This window comes from Hippocampus guttulatus, chromosome 10, assembly GCF_054856545.1.
Source record: "Hippocampus guttulatus isolate MCC_2025c chromosome 10, RoL_Hgut_1.0, whole genome shotgun sequence".
Taxonomy (NCBI): domain Eukaryota; kingdom Metazoa; phylum Chordata; class Actinopteri; order Syngnathiformes; family Syngnathidae; genus Hippocampus; species Hippocampus guttulatus.
Window position 1 is genome coordinate 5,557,627 of NC_141270.1, and position 21,371 is coordinate 5,578,997.

Sequence of the window (21,371 nt, forward strand, 5' to 3'; positions counted from 1 at the left end):
GCATTTTCTGTAGTAATCACGTTACAATCAAGAGTTATTTTAATTATTATTCATATGCATGGTTCTCCTTTCCCCTTGCAAGGGCATCCTGGTCAATTAAATTACCACTGTATTAATCCTTCCATTTTCAACACTGCTTATGCTGAATAGGGTTGCGGGGAGTTGCTGGAACCTAAGCCGGCCTGACTTTGTGCGGAGGGCATCTACACCCTGAACTGGTCGCCAGTCAGTCGCAGGGCACATATTCTCCAAAATCCTCAAAAATCGTTGAGGCTTTGCTTTCTTACCCAGCTGTTTTTTTTTTAAAACTGTGCAGTAAATATAAACATTGTAGCTTTGCTTGCCTACATTAAAAAAAAAAAAAAAAAACTCCGATCAATTTTTACCCACCCCAGGTTTAAAGACGTACTTTATTTTTTGAAATACTTTGAGTTCAAATTGCAGTTTTGTGTAAATTTCAGTGCACGGGGCATTTGACATTCATTTTCTTTTGCATGAGGCGCAGGAAAGGTAAGGGCAGAAGAACAAGTCCTGGCACACTGACATGAGATGGCACAATTAAGACGATTGAACGTTTGCATTTGGCATTTACTGTATGTTACACATTGCAGTGGAGAGACGTAATTAGAAACCAAGACTCCTCCTTTGCTCCTCTTACACATGGAATTTCCAAAAGCACAGACGTCTTGGTTGTACGTGCTTCCCCATGTATATAGGACGTATACGGTGCTCAGCATCCAGCCGAGAGCTAATTAAATGAACTCCACCTTCAAGTTGACAGGGCAGATGCTTGGGATGTTTAAACGCGCCCCGACTGGCCAGCAGGAATATATAAAAATCCCAGGGTCAAATCTTCGGCAGATTGCGAGCTGACATTCTGCTGCGTTGAAGAAGAAGAAGAAATCATGAGGGCCCGCGTCGTCTTCCTGCTGCTGGCACTGGCTGCCGTGCCTGCCTGTTTCATGGCCTTTGACGGTATGTTCCCGATTTTTTTACACTGCACTCCAAATGGTTACGCAAAGGATGTTTTTCTCTCATTTTGATCAACTCGTATTTTTTGAGAACAGTTTTTGTTCAAATGCACTGTTCCAACTTATATTGGACAGCACTGTATCAAGACATTTTATTGGTTGTGGAAAATTGAAAATAATCATTTGTTGAATTTGCATCATTTGGAGGTCATATTTGCTGAAAAAACATGAACAGGTCAAATGACATTTTGACATCTTGTTTGATAGCAGTTTTGCCAGTCTTGCATCCGCCGAACTTGTTGGTTTTTGCAGAGTCTCTGCTCGCATTTAATTAGGGGAAATCGGAGTCGTCTCCCCAAAATTAGGACACCATGGGAAAGAAATGGAGGGGGTGCAATATTGAGACATGAAAGTTATTTTTTTCTTCCAACAGAGAGCAAGAATGAAGATCCCACTTGGATTGAGCAAGAGAATTGGGGTGAGTGAGTCACCCACCTTCAATTTGTGTTTGTCGTCATATGAAGGGATCGTACATTTGTATGGGTTCACTGTCGTAGTGGCCCTCAAAGCATAAACTGTAAATACGATGTGGCTCATGAAAAAAAAAAAAAAGAAAATGTGTTTGACACTCCTGATATCGAGGAATAATGACGGTGTACAAAGCAATGAGACATGAAAGTTTTCTTTTTCCTTCCAACAGAGAGCAAGAATGAAGATCCCACTTGGGTTGAGCAAGAGAATTGGGGTGAGCGTATCCAAGTTTTTTTTTTCTTCCAACAGGGAAGGCGTACGAAGATGAGGGTTACCGAGAGTACTTGTTGTGTGCCGTCTTGCTACCCTTTGGCATTTTGCATCACCTGCCAATCAAGAAGGAAAATGTCGTTCAAAAGTAGTAGCCATCGCACAGAATCTTTTGAAAGGCTGTCTTTCACATGTTTTTTTTTTTTGCAGTTGAAGACAAGGAAGAGTCCGACCAAGGGGCCGTGGGAGGAGTCCTACCAAGAGTCCAATCAAGACGCGATCGACATGACCGAAGCATCCACAAGGCAAGACCAGGAAAAGAAAATCAAGTGCCAAAGACTTCTTTTCAGGATGTTCCTGAGGAAGCTTACAAATAAGAGTTTCAAACCTCACATTAAACTTTGCCTTGGCGATGGCATTTGAAAAAGTTCCCATGCGTCTTTATTAAAAAGTTTTAGTCAAAACAATGAAAGATCTTGATTGAGACGGGCAAACGTGTGAACTCAACGTCACATTGGATTTTGAACAGACCGAAGAGCAAAGTAATTTGATGTCAACGATGGCGGCACAGGACATGGTCCACTCGGACTCAATGTTCCCTGGCTTTAGAGGCTGCGTTTTGTAAAATATTCCAAGTGGAGAAGTTCATTGTCAAAGGACCCCTGGAAATTGTCAAAAGGAGGCTGGAATAGGCAAAATAGGTCAATCAAATTTGATAGTGACCGGACAAAATCTCCAGTTTGTCTATGAGGGACTCTCGGAAGATACAAAAATGTCCGCTTCAAAATATAATGGCAGACAGCCAGCAGCCTTCCGGGCACGTGTTCTTGCTTTCGCTTTTCATGCAATATTTTCACAAGTGGAAAGAGTTCTCAGGTGTCTTATTGAATTGTCTCTCACACTCTTCCATCATAATACACACACACACACACACACACACACACACACACCCGCACAAAAGAATGAATATCAATTACCCAACCTGGGTGAAATCAATAAAGCAAGTGCTACTCAGTGTTGGGAGCTTTAAAGACTCTGTCAATCCCCCCCCCCCCCCCCCCCACCGGGTAATTGTACTGAAATAGAAATTTTACAAATTGCTAGTTGACATCCTGGAGGGGGACGAGCTACTGATTTGTTACAGCAGTTCCACACTATCGCAGTTCAGCGATAAAAAAGTCCTCTCATTCCTCACAATTCAAGGCGTGTCCTTGAAACGATTATCTAACTTTGACACTCAGCTCTGCCCAACATTAGATATGCACAATAGAAGTTCATACTGTCCCGAACAAAGAGATCATCTACTTTGCATATGGCATTCATATGAAAAAATGTGATTGTGTGTACAAAACAAGAAGGGAGAATTTTTCTTCTATGATTGATGACGTTCCAAAAATCAAACAAATCCTTTTTGAGTGGATGCCTTGTATTTAGGGGATTTTATTGAAATGCTGAACATACTTGCGCTACTGATTTTTAAAATTTGAAATTACTGTGATGCCTTGGTCAACCAATTTTTACCCACTCTGGGTTTGAGACACTTGGACTTGTATTTTTGTTTTGTTTTGTTTTGTTTTAAATACGTGGGGTTCGAATTCCGTAAGGTGTAAATTTCAGTATTTGACATTCATTTCCTTTTGTCCTCATTCCATCGGCACAGTGCATCAGGTCTACACCGTCGCAGTTCAGCGATAAACAAGTCCTCTCATTCCCCACAATTCAAGGCGTAACCTTGAAACGATTATCTAAATTTGACACTCAGCTCTGCCCAATAATAAAAGTTCATACTGTCCCAAACAAAGAGAGAATCTACTTTGCATATGGCATTCATGTGAAAAAATGTCACGTGTACAAATCAAGAAGGGAGAATTTTTCTTCTATGATTGATGATGTTCCAAAAATCAAACAAAATTGTTTATGAGTGGATGCCTTATATTTAGGGAATTTTATTGAAATGCTGGACAGATTGGCACCAGGATGGCATTCCAGCAGGAGGAAAATAATTACAATTTAAAGGTGATGGGGCGGACTTTTGAAGTGATTGAAACACACCCAGCATGATATAAATGTTCTTGGGTTCAGATTGGTGGCATGCAGTGAACTCACCTTGTCCTGCATTGAGAACAAGAAATCATGAGGGCCCAAGTCGTCTTCCTGCTGCTGGCGCTGGTGGCCGCGCTTGCTTTTTTCAAGGATGCTGACGGTATGCTCCCCATTTCCTTTAAAGAAACATTTTGGCGGGAAAAATAGGATTATGCAAAATTTGGGAGGTTGGAAACCTAGATGACGGTTTACACAATACCGAGAAATGAATGTCTACTTTTCTGTCAACAGCGAGCGAGACCAAAGAAAACGTCAAGTTTGAGAATGTGATCGAACGTAAGTCATCAACTGCAAAACTTGTGACCATTCGCCATTTTGCATCATTCGATTTTTTTGGGCATGCGTTTTTGATTACTTTCTTTGTCGGTCAACTCATCGTAGACATATCGAACAAATTTGTGGTTGCTAATCAAAACTAGCTTCAGCTAGTGTTGGATTTCATGGATTCTTGCGACTTTGAGATGGGTCTACTGGCAACGTGTGCCAAATGTCAAACGTAATTGACATCAACATCTAAGGCAATTAGAAAGCTTCGAGGTGCGCCCGACAACTCACCATTGTACTCCACATGATTGATAGGTGTTTGTTTAGGTCTCGCGGCCCGGTAGTCCAGTGGTTAGCACGTCGGCTTCACAGTGCAGAGGTACCGGGTTCGATTCCAGCTCCGGCCTCCCTGTGTGGAGTTTGCATGTTCTCCCCGGGCCTGCGTAGGTTTTCTCCGGGTGCTGCAGTTTCCTCCCACATTCCAATGATGGATGCTGATTGGATGCTCTAAATTGTCCCTAGGTGTGAGTGTGGGCGTGGATGGTTGTTCGTCTCTGCGTGCCCTGCGATTGGCTGGCAACCGGTTCAGGGTGTCCCCCGCCTACTGCCCGAAGACGGCTGGGATAGGCTCCAGCACCCCCCGCGACCCTAGTGAGGATCAAGCAGTTCGGAAAATGGATGGATGGATGTTTAGGTCTCTTTGGCTCATGAAGAGACAGCAACGTATAAAGGACGCCAGAGACAAAAAAGGAGTACTCCACTCAATCGAAAATAAGCTCAAACAAGCAAACCAAAAGGACTAAAGTTCCCGACCAAAAGTAAAACAAGCGGAGACGTCCGAGACTTTCTCCAGAAAACCACTCCGCATCGAGACTGCGAATGAATGGTGCAAAGCCGTCCCTTAACCATCGAAACAAAAGTTCTTTTTTTTTTTTTTGCAGTTCAAAGCAGAGTATCCCCTCCAACAGGCATCAGATCAAGACGCAATCTCCATGACAAGAAATCCTCCATCGTAAAAAACAGGCTGCCTCCAGGTACCCAGTGACAAGCAAGATGATTTGTCAAAATCTGAGGAAGATTCCAAGGAAGTGTTTCAAATCTGACAATAAACGTTTCTTTGTCTGAAGCATTTGAAAACGTTCCCGGGTGTCTTCATTCCACATCTGCACAGGCTTTTTTTGTCAAGATAACCCAAGATCTCGATTGAGGCGAGCAAACCTTGAAAACACAGGCAGCATTACATTTTCAAAACAGAAAAACTCGTGAGGTCATTCGTAGTTGAGGCAAAAAAAAAAAAAAAAAAAAAATGCTATAAAGTGGGGAAAAAATGTCAAATATGGCAAGGAAGTTTAGTTTGAAAAAGAAATGTCTTCAATATTTTGATATCCATCCATCCATTTTCAACACCGCTTATCCTGAACGGAGTTGTGAGAGGATATCCGGGGTAGCCTCCAGGCCTATGTCAGCAGTCTCATTTCATGCAATATCTTTAGAAATGAAAACGGTTCAACTCGCAGTCTTCCGTCACAACACACACACACACACACACACACACACGACACAATTTTTACCCACCCTGGTTTTGAGACACCTCGACTTACAGTATATTTTTTTAATACATGGGGTCCCAATTCCGGAATGTGCACATTTCAGTATTTGACGTTCATTTCATCAGCACAATGCAGCAGTTCTACACCATCGCAGTTCAGTGATAAACAAGTCCTCTCATTCAAGGTGTGTCCTCGAAACGATTATCTAACTTTGACACCCAGCTCTGCCCAACATTAGATATTCACAATAGTAGTTCATACTGTCCCGAACAAAGAGATAATCTCCTTTGCATATGGCATTCATGTGAAGAAAAAAAAACCCAAACACCGTTCAATTAAGTGCAATATAAATACAAAATGGATAAATCGCAGTGCTATTTACAGTTGTTTTCCACATCATTTAATTATTATTAATAATATTATTGTTGCTATTTTTTAATTCAGCAGCCTGACAGCAGTTGGTAGGAACGAGCGTCGGTATCTCTCCTTCTTGCAGCGCGGGTGTAACAGTCTCTGGCTGAAGGAGCTACCGAGTGCTGTCAGGGCGGGCTGGAGAGGGTGGGAGGGAGTGTCCATCATAGCTTTTAGCTTAGTTAGCATCCTTCTGTTGCCCACCTCCTCCAGAGTGTCAAGGGAGCAGCCCAGGACAGAACTGGCCTTCCTGACCAGTCGCTCCAGTCTCTTTCTGTCCCGGGCTGAGATGCTGCCTGACCAGCAGACAATGATGCCATAATGGATGGCCGAGGCCACCACCGAGTTATAGAAAGTCTTAAGGAGCGACCCCTGAACCCCAAAAGACCTCCGTTTCCTGAGTAGGAAGAGTCGGCTCTGTCCTTTCCTAATCAGGGTGTCCGTGTTTGTAGACCAGTCCAGTTTGTTGTTCAGAAGAACACCTAGGTACTTGTAGGAGGTCACCCTCTCTATGTCCATACCCTGGATGTTCAGAGTGGTTCAATTGTATTTCAGTGCTGCACATACTGGTTTCAGGATGGGCACTTGAAAGTGATGGGAGGGACTTTTGAAATGACGCACTCAGCATGATATAAATGTTCTTGAGTTCAGATTGGTGGCATGCAGTGCACTCACCTTGTCCTGCATTGAGAACAAGAAATCATGAGGGCCCAAGTCGTCTTCCTGCTCCTGGCGCTGGTGGCCGCGCTTGCTTTTTTTCATGGATGCTGACGGTATGGCTCCCCTTTTCCTATCAGGACACGTTGGGACAAAAATAGGATTATGCAAAATTTGGGAGGTTTGAAAACTAGATGACGGTTTCCACAACACTGAGAAATGAATGTCTACTTTTCTGTCGAAATTTGAGAATGTGATTGAAGGTGAGTCATCAGTCTGCTGTAAACTGCCAACATGTCACCATTCGCCATTCTGCATCACTTGATCTTTTTGGGCATGCGTTTTGATACTTTTTTTGTGGGTCAATTCATCATTGACATATCGAACAAATTCGTGGTTGCCTAGCAAAACTGGCTTCAGGTAGAGTTGTAGTCAATCCCGCGTCAACCAAGGACAAGACATTATCGAGATTAGAGAGTATTGAGACGAAGACTGTGTGTGTGTGGGGGGGGGGGGGGGGTCATCACACACACACACACACACACAAAAACTGAACAACCTCACCAGAATTGTTTTCTATTATTTTTGCAATAGTGATGAGAAAATTCAACTTATAATTTGCTTCATGAAGCAGTTGTAGTGTTTGGACATGAGATGGCACTCTCTGTTCAACATCGGGCCAAAAGTATACCAACTTGACATTTCTTAAATGCTTTTGTTCAATACAATGCCATTGAGAAGACTTTAAAAAAATACAACTGCTTCATGAAGCAAATTTGGTTTTATTTTCCTATCACTAATTTGCAAAAAAAAAATTAAAAAATCATGCCAAAATGCAAACAAGCACCAAATTATAGAAGCCAGGGAAACACGTCTCACGACACATTCCAAATGTATCAAGTTGTTTAAAAAAAATAAAATTAAAAAGGAAATCATATTTCACTTTCAGAAATAAAAATTTCACATTGAATTTACTGCCTTTCAAGTACCTTTAAAAGTAGCCTTACTGAGTTTTTATTGAGGCTCACATTTGAAGGACCTCAGCAAATTGACAAGATGTTCTTGGAATAGCCCCTTTAATTTTTGTCAGACAAATTTGAAAGCAACAGGAGAAAATCACTCAAGACCAGTTTGTGTTTGAGAGACCCTGGATATGTACAAAAAGTCGCTTTCAAGCCAAATGGCAGACTTCCTGTATCTTTTGTTATATGGGTTCTTGAGACTTTGACATGTGCAAAATGTCAAATGTAATTGACATAAATGACTTGAATTAAACATCTGAGGCAATTAGAAACCTTCGAGGTGCGCCCGACAACTCACCATTGTACTCAAAGTGTAGCTTATTTAGAGACGGCAACACATAAATGACGGCAGAGACAAACGGGAGCACTTCAGGCAACCGTAAATAAATTCAAACAAGGAAACGAAAAGGACTGGAGTTCCTGATCAAAAGTAAAATAAACCTGCATATCCTCACCACACCTCAATGTCCTCTCCACCTAAGTGTTGATGGTTGCCAGGTGTGACACCAAGTCAGCAGGAGAAGCAGGATGCTCCCAATGGGGGCCAAATGAACTGCACGCAAACCATCATTGCCACATGTCACAGTGTCTGATAACAGGCTTTGTACCACAATCAGTGGCCATAATCAAACGTCTCGAGTCAGTGACAACCAAGTTTCAGGTGCTTCAGTAATACGGGCTTCAGAGGGAGGCTGAATTTTCCATTTTTACAGAAAGTCCTCAATGATATTTTTCAACGAAAAGCTCCATGCAAGAAATCTGGCAACATTTTGTGTTGTTATTGGATCTGGGGGCTTTTTCCTTCAGAGAACCACTGCAGACTGCAAATGAATGGTACAAATGCCTGCTTTAACCATACAAAAGTTCTGCATTTTTTTTTTCGCAGTTGAAAAGAGGGAGATGGCCAGAAAAATCGGCCCACCGGGCTACAGATCAAGACGCAATCTAGATGATGAAAAATCCAACATGGAAATAATGGATCTGCCTCCATCCGTCTCGTGACAACAAGCCAGATGATTTGTTGAAATAGTCTGAGGAAGATTCCCAGGAAGAGTTTCAAATCTCACAATAAACACTTCCTTGTCTTGAGCATTTGAAAAGTTTCCTGAGTGTCTTCAGAACACATCTGTACAGGCTCTTCTGTGCTGTAGGGCTCGCCCGGCAGCTGCACACCTGTTGGCCATTTGGTAATTAGTCGTATAAAAGGACTCCTACCCGAACACTCGGTGTTGGGTCATTGTTGCTTTTGCTACTGTCTGCGCTTAGTTTCTGTCATGTTTAGTTCATTGTTATGTTTTAGTCATGGTTTTTTTGTTTGATACTTTGGACTTTGTGTGTTTGGGATTTAGTTTTCTTTGTTTTAATACAATTCTTCAAATACACCCTGCTCCTCCCTCCTGCCTGCTTTTTGGGGTCCACCACCACCTCGCATACGTGACAGAATGACCCGATCACCTGGACCCCGCAGGTAATACGGATTGGTCCCTGTTCCACCATGTGCCTGGCGGAGCGCGTCTGCGGCCGACACCCCTTTCCCCTTTCAGGCAGCGCTGGGGATGCGGCTGTCCTGTTTTCGTCTCGTCAAGCCGCGTCTACGGTGGGCCGAGCCGCGTCTACGTTGAGCCGAGGCTCGTCACGTGTCCGTTTTGAGCCGAGTCGCATTCACGTCGACGACGAGCCGTGCCACGTCCACGCCCACGTCAGGCCGAGCCCCTGTTCACGTCCGGCTGTTCCATGTCCCCCGTTACGTCGAGCTCCGTCCACGTCAGGCCACGCCCAGCCAAAAGGATTGCCGTCGCTTTTGTTCCTGTTCCCTGGCGAGGTGAAGGTCACCGTCGCTTATAGTTCCTGTATTTCGGCGAGGCGAAGGTCGCCGTCGCGTGTGTTCCTGTTTTGCGGCGAGGCAAGGATTGCCGTCGCTTTTAGTTCCTGTTCCCCGGCGAGGCAAGCTTTTGGACAACTTTGGGACGTCTGGGATCCGTCCCTTAAGGGAGGGGTGCTGTCATGATTCGGTTTAGGGACCAACAGGTGGCACTGTAGGGCTTGCCCGGCAGCTGCACACCTGTTGGCCATTTGGTAATTAGTCGTATAAAAGGACTCCTGCCCGAAGACTCGGTGTCGGGTCATTGTTGCTTTTGCTACTGTTTGCTCTTAGTTTCTGTCATGTTTAGTTTATTATGTTTTAGCTTTAGTCATGGTTTTTTGTTTGATACTTTGGACTTTGTGTGTTTGGGATTTAGTTTTCTTTGTTTTAATACAATTCTTCAAATACATCCTGCTCCTGCCTGCTTTTCGGGGTCCACCACCACCTCGCATACGTGACAAAGACAGGAGGGTTTCGCTGCTCTTTCTTATGGGGCAAGGCTCTCCACTAACTGGTTGCGCTCCAAGTTTTTTTCCTTTGGTGCACCAGCACAAATTTTCCACTGCATGGCTTTCTAAAAAAAAAAAAAGTTTTCTCATTTCACATCTTTTTTTTTTTTTTTTTTTTTTTTTTAAATTATAAACGTTATTGCCTGTCTTTTTGGGTCATGCTGAGGGTTAAATGGGTCGGTGTTCCTTTTACCCGCAGTAAAAATCATCACAAAGAAGTCCTTAAATCACTTCCCTTGAATTTTAGTGTTGACGTAATTTTACATACAGACCTATCATGTTAAGTTTAAGTGCCAACATTCAGCCCATTCAGGTGTCCCTGAATGGGCTTTTCGTTTCCTTGCAAATACCGGTTCAGGGTGTCCCCCGCCTACTTCCCGAAGACGGCTAGGATAGGCTCCAGCACGCCCCGCGACCTTTGTGAAGATAAAGCGGATCAGAAAATGGAGGGATGGATGGAGGTATTCAATATTCATTTCCTTTGAAATTCATTCCATCAGCACATTGCAACGTTTTTGTTTTTTTTCACCACTGCAGTTGAGTGTTAAACAAGTTCTCTCACCCCATTCCATTCGAGGCATTTCCTTGAAATGATTAGCTGACTTTGATGCCAAGCTTCGCCCAACATTAGATGGTAAATAAAAACAGCTTGGGACTGTCCTGCAAAGAGCAATGACCTATTTTGCATATGACATTTATGTAACCAGCATCTTAAAATGTGATTTGCTTGCATGTTCCAAGAATGTTGCCGATTCCTGATTGGGACCAAATGGGGGGGAAAAAAAAGAAAAACGTGGGGCACACAGTTTTTGGGAGGTTGTAAAACTGATGTTTGACACATTTCAGAGACGTGACTATCAAATGTATCAATACGCGATGCGCTGCCAGCATGCGACCATTCGGCGTTTTGCATCACCCGCCTACCGAGCAGTACGTCTTTCAAAAATGGCAACAATCGCACAAAATTTTTCGAACGGCCATCTTTGAAGCACATCTGAAAATGACTCCAATGACTGCTTCCAAGCAAATTAGCAGAAAAAAATGTAAGTACGGTATTTTCAGGCATCCTTCACAATTTTGTATTACCTCTCTTTTATTGGCCATGCATTTTGAGACTTTTGGTCTGCTCATGGTAGGCATGTGTACCGAATTTTATTTTGCAGAGTGATAATGGCTTTGGGGGATGAATGATTTTAAATACTCCAGTCGGGGAGGATTGACCGTGTCAATTCAAAATGGCTGAATGCCTGTCTTTTTTTTGGCATGGGTTTGTCAGACTTTTTAAATAGACATACCTGTATCTAATAAATTTCTGGTTGCTAAGCCAAATCGATTTCAGGGGCTGAATTAAAAAAAAAAAAACATCTCATTTGGAGTAGTTCATATTTGAAGGCAACATAGGCCTGGAATAGCCTGTCTAGTACTGTATACGTGAGTCAAATTTGATGGCATCCAGACAAAATCTCTGAAACCAGTTTGTCTTTTAGGTGTCCTTGAAGCGTACAAAATTGTCTACTTCAAAACAAAACATCAGATTTTCCGTTTATTTTCGGACACGGATTCTTGAGGCTTTTGGGGTGGGTCAATTGGCACGGAGCAAATGTCAGATATAATTGACCGTAATTGTCTAATTAAACATTTGAGCCAATGAAAAAGTTTGCAGGTGCACCCAACGGACAACTCCACTTCATAATTGTACTCATTACAGTGGCTGAAATCAAACCCCTCCTTAAAAATAAGCGAAACAAGAACCAAATGCTTTATTGCAAACCAATATTGACCCTTATGTTTCCGTAAACCTGAAACTTTCTGTTTCCTAGCCATGTCTACCAATCGCAGACAACCCAACTAAGTTTCAGGTGCTCGAAGAATATAGGCTTCAGTGACTGAATTTTCAATAATTGAACGTTTAACCGGATATCCTCAATTAATTCTCTCATCAAAAAACAAACGAGGAAAAAACCTAGCAATATTTTGTGTTGTTGTTGCTGTTGCAGACATCTGAGGACTCCCGAGACTGCCTCCAGGGAACCACTCCCAAGTCTAAATGCAAATGGATAATTACACAAATAAAAAACATTTCTCCAATTTCGTTGCAGCTGAAAAGAAAGCATGGTCCGACCAAAAGGCCAAGGACGTATTCCCACCAGTCGTCCAATCGCGACCCAATCTACATGACAAAAAAAAAAATCCTCCGTGGCAAGAATCGGACTGTCTCCATCTGTCGGGTGACAAGCCAGATGATTTGAGTATGGTACACTTCAGGACGAATGGACTATATATATATACTGTGTATATATATATATATATATATATATACTGTGTATATATATATATATATATATATGTGTGTATGGCTCTCATTGAAATACATTTCCAAGTATTTTGCTTTGATGGCTCTCTTTGTCAAAAAGGTTCCTGACCCCTGGTCTAGACTAACTGATTGCACTGGCGCCCAACTTTTTTTTTTTTTTTTTTCCTTCGGAGCACCCCCTTTTTAAAAGCAAACAAGTTTACATACTGAACATTGCATTGCAATGCAGGACAAATATAATATTATACATAAATTGACAAATACAAGTTTAACAGACTGAGGCTCCGTTCACAGAAAGTGGAATTAAGCCCAGCAGGCAGACACACATTTTACACAACTTTACTGCATGTCATGTCCATGATATAGTTTCATGTTGAGCAGTCATCCAAGTTGTGCTGGCTCTACAATAATGATTGTCAACTCGGGCTGCCAAAAAAGTTGTTTTGCTAGTCAATTAGTCACTGACAGTAGTTGCAATTCGTCAACAAATTGAATCATGTAACGAGTTTGTGAGTGCGGAATTCAAAAGTGATCTCAGTTTTTCCTCTATCGCGACAAGTTTTTGAGCTCCAGGATCCCCATTTTATTCAAATATGAAATACATGAATCTGAATATAACGCTAAGACGGAATCGTTACAAGCTTTGAAAACAAACACACACAAAAAAAAACCCCAGAATAAACTAAATATGAGAAAAGCCAGCACTAATGGTTTTAATTCCTACTATCCTAGCTTTCTATTTGCAGATATTGACAGTATCAACCTTGTGGGAGCTGCACACACCTCTCACCAAACAGTCTCAATTTTGACTCTACAAACGTTTCCAAATGTCTTCCAAAAGTTTCCACCCACAGCGAAAGAGAAATCCAAATCGTAATCAGCTCTTACTCCAGTCTTATGACAGCGAATCAGTTGAATTTTGCTAATCTGAAGGATTTGTTTTTTTCCTAACAGCTAATTTGTGGAGAAAAATATATATTTTACAGCAATTTTGGAATGAACTTGTCAAGTTTAGTTTCAATCGGCATCAAAATATAACTTAACAGAATTTTTATTTTATTTTTGTTGTTTGTTTATTTTGTCAACGTAATATTGATCAATGATGCAGCACCTTTCTCATGGAAGCTTGCTGCACTGAACAAGACTAAGCTGACTTGGCACATGACATTCACATGATATATTCTTGTAAAACCTTATAATTTCGGAGGGGATTCGAAATCAAAAGAGAAGAGCTTTGTTGCCGTCTCGCGGCATTAAAAAAAAAAAAAACAAGCAGAACCTGTTTCGAAATTAAGTGGCACCTTGTGGATGTATAGTGCTTGGGTGAAATGCAACCACAAGCTCAAATTGTGGTTGAGTGGTGGATGGTTGGGATGTTTGATATCCACTGAGCTTGATATAAAAGAGCCCTGGTTCAAATCGGCAGCAGACAGCGAGCTCGCATTTTCCTGCCTTGAGAAGAAACCATGCGATTCCACGTCATCTTCCTGCTGCTGGCACTGGTGGCCATGCCCTCCCTTTCCATGGGTCAAGGTACGCACCTATTTTCTTGCATGCAAAGAATGGGGAAAAGGTTTTTTATGGGGAAGGGGTTGGGGGGGCTCAGCCAAATGGCAGACTTTCGCTGAGGGATGGGGTGGGGGGTTTCAGTCATGTTTTTCTTTTTTTTTTGCGTTGACCTGTCTCGTATACATAATTCAAATTTGATCGCAGTTGGACAAAATCGTTCGTACGTGTTTGTTTTTGCATCTTATTGGGTGCGACTTTTTTTCTTTTTAAACTCAATCGCCTCACAATTTAGAAAGTCAATCCGAGTCTAGCCAACGACCATAAGTGTCTTAATTGTGCTCATAACCGACACCTGAGCGAGGCATGTGAAAAATCTTGCAGGTGCCCCAAGGGCAACAAACTCAACTCAAGAGCGGCATCAGTTCTCGTCTGAATATTATTTATGGAGCACTTTCGAACAACCGTAGCTGCATACAAAGTGCTGCACAAAATCAAGTAAAAATCCGACATTCGAAACAAAGTCTTGTAGACTCGTAATTCTTCTTTTATGGCAAGTCATCAAACTTTACTGCGCTGCTCCAACGACACTCAATTCCTTCACAATTTAGGGTTGGTCTCATAATCCTAATTTCAAATTGGTGGCTCCTGGACACCTCCCTGGTGTGGTGTTCAGGCATGTCACAAAGGGAGGTGAGCCCACAGATTTTTGGTCAGTGGGCAACCCGCGCTACCAAGTGAGCCACAGCCACGCAGCTGGTGACCGCAGCACGACCAGCACGAAAATACAACAAAACCATTTTAGTCTATGATTCTTTTTTTTTAGCAGGGTGAGCTTGTGTTTGGAGGCAAAATACAGTGAAGTGACTACCAAATATAAAGAAACTATCATGAGGTCGTTGATGAACTCATACCGACTTGATGATCACCGCTGCAAAGACTCCAAAGTCATTCGATCTCTACTGTCAACCCCCTTTGGCAATCAAACAGAAATAGAAATTAGACAAACAGGTCTCTTGTCTATGAGACCAAAATGACTCAACAATACTAAACTCGAAGCAAAATAAAAGACTTCCTGTTTGTTCTTGACATTTTTTTTGTTTGTCAACACATGATACATGTGCCTTACTAAAATCATTGTGAAGGAATAGAGGCTTTTCCAGCTGAATTTTCAAAAATCAACGTGCTTTTTATAACTTGTCATCCATTTATTTGGATGAGCAATAAATCTAGCAAGATTTTCTGTTGTTATGAGAGACTTCGGAAGATTCTTGAGACTCCCAGAGAAAACCTCAGTGCCCAGAATGCAAATAAAATGCGCTAAGCCACCATGCTCTATCTTCACAATATCCACAAAAAGGTCGACAATTTCTTTGCAGACTATCCCAACAAAGGTTCCATGGATGGTTTTGGCAATGATCCCTTGGACGATCCCTTGGACAATCCCATGGATGATCCCACAGTCGATCCGGTGGACGATCCCGTGGTCGATCCCGTGGACGATCCCGTGGACGATCCCAACTTCGAGGAAGAGGCTGAGGAGTTCGATCCCTAACTAGGATGATGGGGCATATGTATTTAACGCTCTGGTCCCAAGAAGTGTGCTAAACACATTGGGAAGGATAGTAATTTAATAACTGCTCTGGGCTACAAAAATATGTCGGTGCTGGTCTTAGTTTGGCAGTTTTGATTGGGCTTTAAACTGACAAAAGTGAACTAATGTCACAATAAACTTTTCTTTGGCACAAAAAAAAAAAAAACGTTTCCACATGTGTTTTATAACAGCAGTCCCTAATCCCCGGGCCGCGGGCCGGTACCAGTCCCGGTCCGTGGGTCATTTGGGAACGGGCCGCACAGAAAGAATAAATAACTTGCATTACTTCAGTTTTATTCATTTCAGAAGCTGTTTTGTTTTGAAAAACTATCCAACTCTCTGTTATATCCGTCTACAGTATGTCTCTCTTGACGCAGCCCTTCTCGGTCACGTGATGAGGTATCGCTAAAATGAAACCCAGGAGTGAGCAAAATGGGTAAAAAACAAACGTCTTTGGAAAGCTTCTTTGGGAAGGGGAAAAGGCCCAACCAGGAGACAGAAGAGGAGCCTTCGACTTTCAAGAAAAAGAAGGCTACATTTAATAGACAGTATCAGGAGTCCTGCTTAAAATACGGATTTATCTCAAGAGCGAGAGATTCCCACGCACCAGGCCCACTCTGCATAATATGCGGCGATGATGAGTCGTATTTTTCATGCACTTTGTATTTGCAATGTATCTTATTTTGAAGGTACGTTTAAACGTTACCATAACGCCCAGAGGGTGTTGCGGCCAGATAGGGCATTCCCGGGGTCGTGATTCCTGTTTATTATTATGTTTAGAAAATATTAAGTGACCCAAGGCGTCACAGTTCAAAGTCCTCGAAGTTTATACTCAATCAGTATTTGTTTGATGTGTTCAGGACCCAAACCCTTCAGTGATTTATTTTCCAATAGCAGAATTTAAAAATCTATTCTACAGCTAATTGGGAGCCAGCGTAAAGCTTTTAGGACTGGAGTAATATGTTCTCACCATAAGAATTTTTGAACCCATAACTTTTACACTTTTATGAGTTGAGTTAAAAGCTTGAGCTGATACTTGAATTTCTAAATCTTTTTAAATCCCAATATCTATACTTCTACTTGAGGAATGAACGTGAATACTTTTGACACCTCTGAAACTAATTTAAATCTAAAGGAATTGTAATTTTAGTGCAGTACCTCGATGTGGAAGGCCAAGTAGGATTGGATTTGAAACTTGTTACCATGCCCCCATCTTGTAGCCCGACCTTCTCACTACAACGCGTCCGTCAATAAAATGGCATTCCCGACCAGACAATTGGAACGCAAATGGCATTAAAATTACTTCAGTGCATGAATATTGACATGTTTAAATGTGGAGATAAGAAAAGGAGGGTGACGGTGCTTGTTAAAAGTCGATTAAATAAATATCAACGGTCAACGAGTCCTACCGGAGAAAAGTTGCCGCTCGCCGGGTGTCACCTGATCCGTCGCTCGTCGGCGGGGTAATAGACACCGACCGAGTCTCCCCGCGGTCGTTGTCGCCGCCCGCTTCGTCTCTCCCTTATTAAATCCATAAATCGCCGAGCGGAGCTGCTCAAAACTTGTGAGTCGGCGATATGCGCTCCCTCGCCGGGCTTGCGGCCACCGTGACGGCCGCCAGCGTCTACCTCTACGTGCTCTCCACTCACCTCCCGCCGGCGGATGAGCACCTGCCGCCGTCCTTGCCTGGGGAGCCCGAGCCGGAACCCCACTACCACAAGTAAGTGCAACGAATAAGTCACGATTATTTTAATGTTATTTTTATTAGTAAATGCAAGTGGTCCGGTGACCCAGCACGGAACTAAATTCTGCACGTATCAATATTACCATAAATACTGATCAATACTCCCCATTAAAACTAATTACAATCGACATTAAAAAAAAATAAATTTAACAAAGTTTGTTGTTCTATATTTTTAAGGAAAATAGCATTGTAGTTTTATTTTTTCTTTAAATAACATAACGTGTGAAGCGGAATGTTAAAGTATTCGCTTGCTTTCATTTCTTAAATTACTGCACGTTGAGGACCAGCGAGTGATGTTCGGAGCTGGAGTCAGCTGGGGTCCTTGTGAGTGTTCTCATTTTGCATTTGTACTTGACTATTTACCCCCTAAACGGTTGAAAGGGCACCAGCAACTGCTGCTTTCCTTGCCCACATGAAAGGGCATTATAATATTTTAATTACTTTCAATACGGAAATATGATAATATTTTAATTTTCAAAGTCCACACACTCAAGCCAGAGCTGAGACTCACACTCAGAACCTTAAGATATTGAGAGAAATAGGCAAATGTGCGAACCAATGCAATCTAAACCCAATCCTGATTATATGGGTTTTGCATCACACAACGCAGTTGATAGGACTAAAAAATGTACACTATTCATCGTGCTTGTGTGAGGAGCAACTACAGAGAGGATGGTGGGATACATCCAGAACTGGTTGCCAGTCAATCACAGGACACATGTGGACAAACAACCATTGACACTTGCCCTTAGGACATGCCGAGATTCGAACCCTGGTGGTCAAAATTCTGAGGCAGATTTGCTAATTGATCTTGTTTTAAATCTCCACTCTGTGGGAGACACAAATAGTCATGAGCAGAGAGCAGAAACAAACACACACACACACTAGAATACAGCTTGTATGTAACTTAAGCCCGTGGGCCTTGTCCAGCACCTGCTGGGCCTCCCACCAGCGCCGCTTTCTATTGGTTCGCCAGGCCCAACTTGTGTTTGCGCCACTGGTCAATCATGCGCACTTGAACGTGTAGTATTTCGGGAGAGTAATGTGTCACGGTGGGCACTTTTATTTTCACCCAATGCGTAATGGCTCTCGCGTAAACACACTTCTTGTCTCCTCGTTGGCAAGCGGACTGTCGCGTGTGTAATCGCTGCTTCACAAATGTGTGTCAACTACTCGAACAGCCTTGATCATTTTTCGTCGCTTCCTTTGCTGTAAAAAGACAAAAATAGCTCTGTTTCCCAGAATGCAACACACACACACACACACGCACACACACGCACACACATACACAGCTTGTGTTGCTCAGTGGCGGCCAACCAACAATAAATCATCAAACTAAAGCCACTTGGATGAGACAGACAAATGCAATTTAAATGCATTAAAAAAAAAACCTTTGACATTTCCCTGAAAGCCCACATTAATATGGGCTATCTTTAGACTGTCAGAGTATTTTCGTCTCAGCTACTATGGATAAAAGTATGGGTACCAAAAGTAAGAAGCATACAAAACGTCAAAGAATGACTCGAGGGCTTTAAGCCAACCTTTGACTGATAATTTGATTTATTAAGACACTGGTTGGCAGGGACGTGCCGGGACCAAAATTCGGCCTGGGAATAGTTGACGACAGCGGGCGTCCCTTGCCAAAAAATTTCTAAAAATTCCAGATGGCCATCCCGCCACTTGGTGTGCTCTCGCAAGGCTTTTGTCAAGACAGTGTCAAGTCGCAACAGAGCCATTAAACTATATCTTATTCGACTAGAAATGTACTCTTAGTTATTAAGTTTAGTTCAACCGCTTTTACCTACTACACCGCCATCTGGTGGTCTAACAGTGGTACTGTAATAAATTCTTTCTTTCCATACACAGCACATAAGCCAAGTTTGAAGTAGAAAGATATATTTTCTGAGTGTTTTTCCGAATGCTAAGGTTTGTGGTTTTTCCCACCCTCCAGGCTGAGGTTCCCATCGGATCTGGACGAGCTTCGGGAGCTCGCCGAGATGCTCAAGTTCTACAAGCAGGAGCACCACGGCTACGTTCTGCTGCTCTTCTGCAGCGCGTACCTCTACAAGCAATCCTTTGCCATTCCCGGATCCTCCTTCCTGGTGAGACGCTTGCCCCCTTTCATGCCGACCGTCAAAGCCAGCTTACTTCTCCGTTCTATTTATTGTTTCCCATTTCAGAACATGCTGGCCGGCGCCATATTTGGACCCTGGGAGGGCCTGGCGCTGGCGTGCCTGCTCACTACCACGGGCTCAACCTTCTGCTACCTGCTGTCATCCACCTTTGGGAAGCAGCATGTGGTTCGCATCTTCCCGGATAAGGTGGCGCTACTGCAGAGGAAGGTATGGTAATTTATTTTGTTTATTTGTTGCTGGGCAGACTTAGTGGAGAATTTCAAAGAATGTGTGCTGTGAATATTCAACCCTGAAGGCCAGTTTAACTGAGCAACATGAAATTTGGTTGGCATGTCTATCATGACTATACCCACAAAAAGGTCTTAAAAGACAAAAGAAGTCCACCATTTTGGTTTGAAGCGGCCATTTTAGGGTCATTTTGGCCATTAACAGGCGTCATGGAAAGACAATGTATTTTTCAACTGGAATGTTTTTTAAAATTCAGCACCTGAAGCCAGTCTCACTCATCTACATTAAATTTGGTAGACATGCTTTTCATGAGTAAACCCACCAAAAAGTCTCCAGAAGCCTTGTCTGAAAAAAACATGGGAAGTAAGCAATTTTGTTTGGCAAATTTTTCACAATAACAAACATGATGAAGACTAACTTCTCAAGCCCTAATATTTGGAAAATTCAGCCCCTGGGCCCTTTTTTTTGGGGGGGGGGGGGGGCTTTTTTCCAGAGGTCCTTTAAGGACAAACTCGCACAGAGAGAGCTCCATATAATTAACATTGTGCTTGTCTTTACGTCCAAATTCCTTCCTCTTTCCCATCTCTTCCTGCTCTGACAGGTAGAGGAAAACCGCAGCAGCCTGTTCTTTTTCCTCCTCTTCCTGCGCTTCTTCCCCATGACTCCTAGCTGGTTCCTTAACATCACCTGTCCTGTCCTCAACATCCCCATCTCCATCTTCTTCTTCTCCGTATTCATCGGTAAGCCACCAGCCCCCCTTTTTTTTCTCGACAGAGCACAACCCGTCGGTGCACGGCCTGCTAAAAAGAGTTTGCCTTCCCAGGTTTGATACCCTACAATTTCATCTGCGTGCGGACGGGCGCCATCCTCTCAGAGATCCACTCTCTGGATGACATCTTCTCATGGGCCACGCTAGCCCAGCTTCTGGCCATCGCACTGGCGGCGCTGGTGCCCGGCGCACTTATAAAACGCTACGGGCAAACTCACCTCAAGGTGAAGGACATGGACGGTACGCGGGACGGCGATCGGAAGAGGCAATGACGGAGGGTAGGAAGAGGACTTTGAATACTGGAGGGCTGCACTGGTGCACCTTACGCCACAAGCCTTGAAGTCACTGTGAAAAAAAAAAAACATTGTTCAAGCGGAAGTTCAAGATTTTATTAAGACCATATTAAGAAAACAGGTAAGCCGTGACGATCGCAATGCGAGCCCAAAGGTACTTTTGACGTCAAATTCAGTTGACAGCACGGGGTGGTCATGCATAAAATGTCAGTTGATTTATTACTTCTCTTTTTTTTAACGACACAGCTCTTGTATTTGAGTTCGATTGCGCCATTGTACCTCATAAAATATTTAGGTTTCCGTCCCATGTGATGTCGCCGTTTACATTGACATTCGGCACAATAATTGCACTCACCCTTCAGTTCTTAACTTTGTCAGTGTTAAAGTGGAATGTCCGGTTGAATCAAAGATGTTTTTAAACTCAAGCTGTTTACATGCTGAACAAGCATTTCTATCTTCTAAATGTTTCCTTGTGTGTGTTTGTCCTTTTGCGAAGCACTTAGATGTCTTAATACTATATTTATTGACAATAATAGTGTATCCACGTATTTCTGTTACACATTATATGTGTGCGTGTCTCTAAGGATGAGATTGTCATTCTCTTCTTCTTTGACCAAATTTTGTAAATAATGCTACTGTAAGTCTTTACGGTTAGTTTATTTTACTTTTTTAAAAATCCATGTCAAGGAAAATGCA

The 21,371-nt window shown here is 42.7% G+C and overlaps 1 protein-coding gene and 2 long non-coding RNA genes across 3 annotated transcripts; all 3 read left to right on the plus strand.

Annotated features, from left to right (window-relative positions):
* The first annotated feature begins 691 nt into the window (after positions 1–691).
* Positions 692–2,106, plus strand: LOC147199024 (uncharacterized). The gene is made up of 3 exons (XR_015102161.1): positions 692–975; positions 1,405–1,449; positions 1,672–2,106. It is a non-coding gene; the product is annotated as an uncharacterized LOC147199024 (long non-coding RNA).
* An 11,737-nt stretch (positions 2,107–13,843) lies between these two features.
* Positions 13,844–15,661, plus strand: LOC147199025 (uncharacterized). Its single transcript, XR_015102014.1, has 2 exons — positions 13,844–13,939; positions 15,292–15,661. It is a non-coding gene; the product is annotated as an uncharacterized LOC147199025 (long non-coding RNA).
* Positions 15,662–17,083: 1,422 nt separating this feature from the next.
* On the plus strand, positions 17,084–21,335 carry tmem41ab (transmembrane protein 41ab). The gene is made up of 5 exons (XM_086121771.1): positions 17,084–17,226; positions 19,202–19,352; positions 19,431–19,592; positions 20,215–20,353; positions 20,437–21,335. The coding sequence occupies exons 1-5, from the start codon at positions 17,084–17,086 to the stop codon at positions 20,652–20,654; spliced, it is 813 nt and encodes a 270-aa protein (XP_085977897.1). The 3' UTR covers positions 20,655–21,335.
* The last annotated feature ends 36 nt before the right edge of the window (positions 21,336–21,371 follow it).

Coding starts and splice junctions, on each gene's coding strand:
- tmem41ab (XM_086121771.1), top strand. CDS start 17,084: ATGCGCTCCCTCGCCGGGCTTGCGGCCACCGTGACGGCCGCCAGCGTC. Junction 17,227..19,201: donor CCGGAACCCCACTACCACAA/GTAAGTGCAACG, acceptor CCCACCCTCCAG/GCTGAGGTTCCCATCGGATC. Junction 19,353..19,430: donor TTCCCGGATCCTCCTTCCTG/GTGAGACGCTTG, acceptor TTCCCATTTCAG/AACATGCTGGCCGGCGCCAT.